The sequence below is a fragment of the Silene latifolia genome, chromosome Y, assembly GCF_048544455.1.
Source record: "Silene latifolia isolate original U9 population chromosome Y, ASM4854445v1, whole genome shotgun sequence".
In the NCBI taxonomy this organism is placed as follows: Eukaryota; Viridiplantae; Streptophyta; class Magnoliopsida; order Caryophyllales; family Caryophyllaceae; genus Silene; species Silene latifolia.
In genome coordinates, this window is record NC_133538.1 from 257405413 (window position 1) to 257413273 (window position 7861).

Sequence of the window (7861 nt, forward strand, 5' to 3'; positions counted from 1 at the left end):
TTTTTTTTTATTAATTACTCCCTCCATTCAACTCAACATTGCATATATCACTTTTGCACAAATATTAAGAAAAGTATATTATAGTAATAAAAGTACAACAATTGGATGGAAAGTGTTAGTATTGTGTTGAAAAAGTGGGCCTTAATAGTGACATTATAGTATTATAGTATTAAAAGTACAACCAAATAAGGAAAGGTGTAATGTGGAGTTGAATGAACCAAAAAGGAATATGTGTAATGTGGAGTTGAATGGAGGGAGTATTAATATTGTCAACCAATCACATATCGCCACATATAGGTCATGAGTTGGGTCAATTTGCTCCACCAAAGGTCACAAATTGACCACCAAAGGTCACAAATTGACCTCTTCACTCTAAAGGTCACCATAATTTTTTTGTTAATTGATGATTAGTGTGACCAAGCAAGGTCATGACCTAGCAATTAACCTTGCTTGGGGATGGTCTAAGAAAATGGGTAAAGAAAGCTGCTACAATTTGTCACTATCAGTCTGAGGTCACGGATCTAACTGCTTGGATATCCATTTGCCAAACTAATTCAACAACAATTAGTCTTGTTGAAGACGGATCGGAACAAGTGACGGATAATGCCACTCACAAAACGGATAGGAGGACAAGGTGGGGGGCACCTCCATGTGCTTCCCTCTCTTCTATTTGGGTCATTTGTGAGGGAAAATGGTATCCGTCACTCCAAAGTGACGGATAAATGCCGTCACAAATGAGATTTTGTGATTCAACAATCAAAGACTAGAAAAACTACCCAAGTACTTTTACATTTATGTACAAACTACAAATCTACAATGTCACCTCAAATTTCAAGAAAAGGAGGAAAAAAAATAAAATAAAGCTAGAGTAGGTTTAGCAAAACCAGCTATGTATAAAAAAAAAGAAAAAAAAAATACAATACTTTTTTGATGATACATACACATAATGTTACAACATACATTGAAAAATTGTTTACTTCAGATTTCCTTCTGGAACTTCTTTAATGCTCATATCTGCTAGAACATCAATGGTGCTGAAACCACTGTCGTCGGAGGTAATGATTGATCCCGAATCCATACCCGAACCCGCTTGGATTTCTTTGAACATCGCCATCACTTGGATTATGGTTGGTCGTTTCCATGGTCGATCATCCAAGCAAGCGACAGCGACTTTTAAATGTTGTAGAAGCTCCATCTCCAAATTCGGATCCTCCTTTATTAACTCTGGGTCGAAAACGTCAGTTATTTTTAACTTGGCGTGCATTTTGACCCACCCGACTAGATTATTATCCCCGAAATCAGCTGAGTCGGTAGGTTGTCTACCGGTCAAGAGCTCTAGCAAGACCACGCCATAACTGTACACGTCACCCTTAGTTGAACATCGGAAGCTCTGGTAGTATTCCGGTGGGACATACCCAGGTGTTCCGGCTAATGTGCTCACACTCAAGTGAGTGTCCATTGCGCTCATTAGCCTGGCCATCCCGAAATCAGAAACCCTAGCTTCTAGATTTTCATCTAGCAGAACATTGCTAGATTTCATATCCCTGTGAATGATATGTGGTATGCAGTTATGATGAAGGAATGCCAGCCCACGAGCAGCCCCAATAGCAATTTTCCTCCTTGCGGCCCAACCTAGTTTAAGTCCGACTTTTTTACGGTCATGTAAAACGTCTTCGAGGCTTCCATACTTCATGTACTCGTAGACAAGGAGACGCTCCTCCCCAACTTTGCAGTATCCTAGGAGAGGTACTAGGTTTCGATGTTTGATTTTCCCTATGGTTTCCATTTCGGCTGTGAACTCTCGATCCCCCTGGCCCACATGAATGAGCTTCTTGATTGCCACAACACTCCCATCCTTGAGTTGTGCTTTGTACACATCACCAAACCCGCCTTTCCCAATCATGCTGGATTCATGAAATCCGTTTGTTGCTTCAAGAAGATCAGCAAATGTTAGCTTCCTTAGAGGTTTGTCAAAGGTGGCGAGGTTGATGCTCAAAGCCTCGTGTTTGCTGGTATATTTCCAGGCAGTGTTTCCATTATTACCAGAATGTGAGTTACCATCAATGTAGATATTATCTTGCAAAGCTTCTTTCTTTTTCCTCCTTTTCTTCATCTCAATGCCAACAATGACAACCCCAAATATGCAGAAAAGTGAGAACAACAGCCCCATCGCAACACTTCCTACGAGAGACGCTTTCCTCCCATTCTTTTGGTGATGAGACGAGTTTGCCCCTGAGTTCTTATCACAAAGTTGAAGCGGATACCCACAGAGACCAGAGTTATTATAGAATCTAGATGGTGGGAAGGTCTCAAATTGTGAGGATTCGGGGATTAAACCCGAAAGATTGTTGTTGGACAAATCAATCTCAGTCAGCAAAGTAAGACTGGCTAAAGCTTGAGGGATTGAGCCAGAGAGACTATTGTAGGAGAGATCGAGAATACCGATATTTCTCATCCCTCCCATCTCATCAGGGATGACACCAGACAGATTGTTATGACCCAAATTCAAAATCATAAGGTAAGCCATTTTACCAAGCTCTTGAGGGATACTGCCCTGCAAATAATTATGAGATAAGTCGAGGAATATCATAGAGCCATTGTGGTTGAAAGTTGGTTGAGTTTTACCCATGTATATCTGCTGAAATTGGCAATTTGCACTCGCCAATCTACCTAGGGCATCCTGGGTTATTCCCGCAAACTCAAGCAAATTACCGGTACCACGGCATTCCTTTCCACCAGCATTCCTCAAGTACACAAATTTCTTCCCAACAACAAGCCCGACAACCATACTCCCTGATTGGTCAGCTAAAGCAGGTGGAATAGTCCCATTCAACATATTACTATTGAGATCCAACCACAACAGGCTCTTGCAATTTCCCAACTCAGGCGGTATAGGCCCGTTAAACGAGTTGTTAGAAAGCTTAAGGATAGCTAAATTGTTCAAGCTACCAATCCAAGATGGTATAACCCCACTCAACTTGTTACTTGACAGGGAAATCCAGTTCAAGTTAGTACAGTTCTTCAAACCAGATGGTATTGTACCACTCAACTGATTATAGTCCAAAATTAGGTTTTCAAGTGCCCTATTGTACATAAGCTCGGGCGGGATTTCGCCATCAAGCAAGTTCATCCACATAATTAGGTCCTTTAATTTAGGAAGGTTTCCCAAACTAGTTGGGATTCTTCCACTTAAAAAGTTGAAGCTAAGATCAAGGGACTGTAACTCAGAACAATTACCTAAATTTGGAGGGATTTGACCACTTAAATTGTTGTTCTGAAGATACAACTCTTTCAAACCAGTTTTTTCACAAATCAAAGGTGGGATTTTACCTGAAATGTGATTGGAACTCAAATCCAAAGCTTCCAACCTACTAAACAAAGAAACAGAATCAGGTAAACTTCCTTCAAACTTGTTAAAAGCTAGGTTTAACTTGCTCAACTTTCCCATTTTCAACAACACATCAATAGGCAAAACTCCAGTCAAATTGTTGTTAGAAACATCAAAAACTTCCATCAAAGTGCAAGATCCAAAGCTAGTTGGAATCTTACCAGAGAAATTATTGAGAGAAAGATCCAACCCCACCAAATTACTGCAAACATTTTCAGCAAAATTATCAGGAATTTCACCTTCAAATTTGTTGCTACCCAAGTAAAGATACTCCAAATTCGATACCGGAATCGAAGGAAAGCCTCCATCCAACCCATTATTTGACACATTTAAGAAACTTAAACTATCACAACCAAGTAATGCACTCTCAATATTTCCAACAAACTTGTTTGAAGACAAATCAAGATGCTTCAAATTAGTGCAAGATTTACCAAAGATTGGAAGTTTAGTGGAGAAATTATTAGAGGAAAGATCCAAATACTCTAAACTTGAACATTTATCAAGATTAAAACTTCCCACTAATTTATTCCCTTTCATACCCAAATGACTCAAATTATCACAACCATTAGATAACACCCAAGGAAGAATTTGCTCCCCACTTATCAAATTTCCTGAAACATCCAATGTTTTAAGGGACATCCCAAAATGGGTATTCCTTAAAAAGTTGGAAGAGTCCATAAAATTGAAGGACATGTTGAGAAATGATAGTGAAGAACATGAAGTTAAATGAGATAAACTCATGAAAGAACCACTAATTGTGTTGTGAGAAAGGTCAATTTTTGTGAGAAAAGTTGAGCAAAGGTTAAAGGGTTTGATAGTTCCTGAAATATTGGTAAAAGTGAGTGAAAGTGAAGTGAGGAATTCAATGGAAAGAAGATGAGTTGAAACTGAGGTAAAATCAGTTGAAAGATAGATTGAAGAAAGATCCAAAGCAGTAACTCTAAAATTACTGTTACTATTATTGCATAATACACCCGTAAATTGACATGGGTCCGAATTTTGTTGCCAATTTTGGAGGATATCTGGGTTAGGAAGAGTTGATTTGAAGCTCAATAACTTCTGGGTATCTCTTATTTTACCATTAGAAAGAGACTGAGCAGCAAACACAGGGGAAAACAGAGAGAAAATGAGCAAAAAATTGGTGCAAATTAAGTTCATTTTTTGTGGGTAGTGGTTTAATTGATAGATTAAAGAGATTATGAGGTGGGTTTAGAAGATTAGGGTTTGAAAATGTGCCATTAGAGAGAAAGATGAGAGCTTGGAGAAGGAGAAAGGGATAGAGAGAGAAAGAAGAGAGTGAAAAGATGAATTAAGGAAGGAAGAGAAGAGGTGATATTGGAGATTGAAGATGGGAACTTGGGAAGGAGTGGAGCAAACAGCTGGTGTTCACATGCGATGTGACTTCAGTGTCTCGCTCTCTCTTTAACAATAAGTTTATTTTTCAATTTTTTTTTTTTTTTTTTTTTTTTGGTGTTGTCTCTCTTACTGTTAATAGAGTAAAATATTGGGTAGAAGTAAAATATTCTATTGGGCAGAAGTAAAATATTCTAGTCTCCTTCAAAAAAAAATATTCTAGTCTCTCTCTAAAATATTCTCTCTTTTTGAATGCTTGAACCAAACAATGGTCTCCCGCCGGAGATCAATGTCGTTAATAGAGTCCCCAAAAATCCTTTATTTCCACCAATTCCAAAGAACTCGAAAAGGAAAACGATGCATATCGAGGAGTTCAAGTTTGTGAGTTCTATCGATCTGGGTCCAAATCTATCCGCTATTGTTGAAAGCAGTGCTACACAACTGCCAAAAAATCCCACCACTTCACCTCTGTCATTTAGAGATACAGTACAGGGGTTTGGAGCAAGCCCTAGTACCGCCGATGACCTGGAAGTCGATTCTGATGACGATACAGAAGGGGAAGGGGAAGAGGACGATGTCCTGTGTCCAAAAATATGTCTTACTAAGAAAGAAAAAGCAATAATTAGAAAACCATGGAGCCATTCTCTAATAATAAAGATGTTCGACAAGAAAATCGGATATTTGTCGTTAATGAGAAAACTACAAGCGAAATGGTCAATCAAGGGTAAACTTACCCTAACCGATTTGACTGGTTCGTATTACGTAGCTCGGTTCTCATCACGTCAAGATTATGAATTCGTCGTAACTCAAGGGCCTTGGATGATCGATGACCATTATCTAACTATTCGACGATGGGTCCTTAATTTTGTACCGGCTGATGATTGCATTAAGAAGTTAACGGCATGGGTTAGAATTCCTAATCTACCTGTTGAGTATTTCAATGAGACCTTTCTAAAAAAAGGTAGGCTCGAGAATAGGGGAAGTAATCCGTATTGACAAAAATACAGCCAATGCAGAAAGAGGGCAGTTTACACGTTTGAGTGTGGAAGTAGATATTTCCGAGCCATTATTGTCGAAGTTTCGTCTTAATGGTAAAGTTTATTATATTCAATACGAGGGATTAAAGATGATATGTTTCAAATGCGGTCGGCTTGGTCATTCGGCGGAGCAATGCTCGAAAAACGTGTCTAAGGAGGTGAGTATGGATCTCGATGGACAGTCTAAGCTTCAGGACGAGCCACAGATACAAGTGAGTGATAGTTCCATCGAAGCAGACCTCCACCCCGAGGAAAAATCGGACTTTGGGGATTGGATGATGGTGAAAAAACCACCACGCAGGAAACAAGTCATCATCCCAGGTAAACCTAACCCAATTCCAAACGGGTCCTCGTCGGTGTTTAATTTTGGTCAGTCCTTTAAAGTGGCAGGTTCGAGATTCGAAATCCTTTCAAATAATGTGGAAGGCTTTGAAATCACACTAATTCCGGATAACTTACCAAAACCGTCTACAGGTATTGTTAATCCACCCTCACAAAATATCTCCCAAATCCCTAGAATCAAGCAAAAGATTAATCTCCTAAATAAACGGACCAATAAACTCCTCTCCGGGTCTATTCCTAAAAACAATCCTCCTGCAAATATATTCAAGGAAAATACAATCCAACCTATAGTAAAGCCTAATAATAATACTGATGCTCATATTATTCCTTCCCTAAATTTAAAAGATATCACCAATATTCCAATCCCCACAAAGCAACCAAACAACGATATTTCACCAAGCAACCCAACTTCGTCAGTCATTCAAAAAAAATCTCACCATGTTCGACTTACTGGTCAGATCATGGAATCAACACTCGTACTTCTCTTATCTCGACCGTCCCCTCCCTCAACCTCGGTGCCTCTCACAAAACCCCCAGATAGAGGTAATTCCACCAACTCAGTCGGTGAAAATAGCGACTTGGCCAGAGATGGCAGCCCCAGTTTTGGGTGTGATGATAACAGAGTGTCCAGTGATGGATGTCAAGATCGAACTAGCGAAGGACAACCCTTCGAATCTACTGATGGAATTGTCGATACCATGGAGTATTGATAACGTACTTAAACTCGTAAGTAGAGCATATCTATCGTCCTTAAATTATATACCTGGTTTAATGAGTACAGGAATCCCGAATTTGGCTCCTAACTTACCCCATATCACGTATATGGTCTGGAATGTGCAAGGTACCGGTAGCAAGAATAAAATTAGTGCTATTAAGGAAGTTGTTCGAACGTATAAACCAACGGTTTTAGCCCTAGTCGAGACTCACATGTGTGGAGATCATGCCACCAAATTGGGGTCTATCACTACAACAAAAAAACACGGAAAACTGACGGAAAAAATCCGTCACTAACGCCCATTTCCCGTCAGAAACACGCGTTCCCAACGGTTTTTCCGTCAGGAATACATCGTCGCTACAATTCATCACAGAAAACGCATTCTTGATGGTTTTTCCGTCAGGATGCATACTAATGACGGACTTGTGACGGTCATTCCGTTAAAAGTGACATTTAGGCCGACGTATTAAGTCAACGTCTTGTTGACTGTACTGACGGAAAAACTGTCAGGATTTTAGAATTCCTGACGGAAATTCCGTCAATTCGCCAGCCAAATAAATAATGAGCGAGCCGCACGACAAAGTCTTGAGGAACAAATGCGCGCCACTCAAGAAATAGTCCGTCTCCAAGCTGAGCAAATGGCAGCCATGGAAAAAGCTTTGGCTGAGATGCGGCAATCTCAACCCCCTCCCTCGTGCTCAGGTTTCCCCCGCCCTTTCGGTGGAGACGACAATGCGGATGACGGGCATGGCTTTGGTAGTGACTATATTGAGCCTCTAGGTAATTATTAGTATCGACTTTTGTGACGGAATTTCCGTCAGGAATTCCAAAATCCTGACGGTTTTTCCGTCAGTACAATCAACAAGACGTTGACTTTCCTGACGGAATTTCCGTCAGGATTATTCTGGGCAGTGGCTGGAAACAACAGCTTGCTGCCCAGCCACAATGCGGAATTTGCATTGTTTTACGCACCAAACCTGCAAAAAATCAAATACAACCGTCGACCGCCAAGTGGGAATCCATTAT

The 7861-nt window shown here is 40.1% G+C and overlaps 1 protein-coding gene across 1 annotated transcript; it reads right to left on the reverse strand.

Annotated features, from left to right (window-relative positions):
* Positions 1-775: 775 nt before the first annotated feature.
* Positions 776-4789, reverse strand: LOC141633413 (systemin receptor SR160-like). Its single transcript, XM_074445890.1, has one exon. It carries the CDS (start codon positions 4544-4546, stop codon positions 974-976), a length of 3573 nt encoding a protein of 1190 aa, XP_074301991.1. The 5' UTR covers positions 4547-4789; the 3' UTR covers positions 776-973.
* Between the last annotated feature and the right edge of the window lie 3072 nt (positions 4790-7861).

Coding starts and splice junctions, on each gene's coding strand:
- LOC141633413 (XM_074445890.1), bottom strand. CDS start 4,546: ATGAACTTAATTTGCACCAATTTTTTGCTCATTTTCTCTCTGTTTTCC.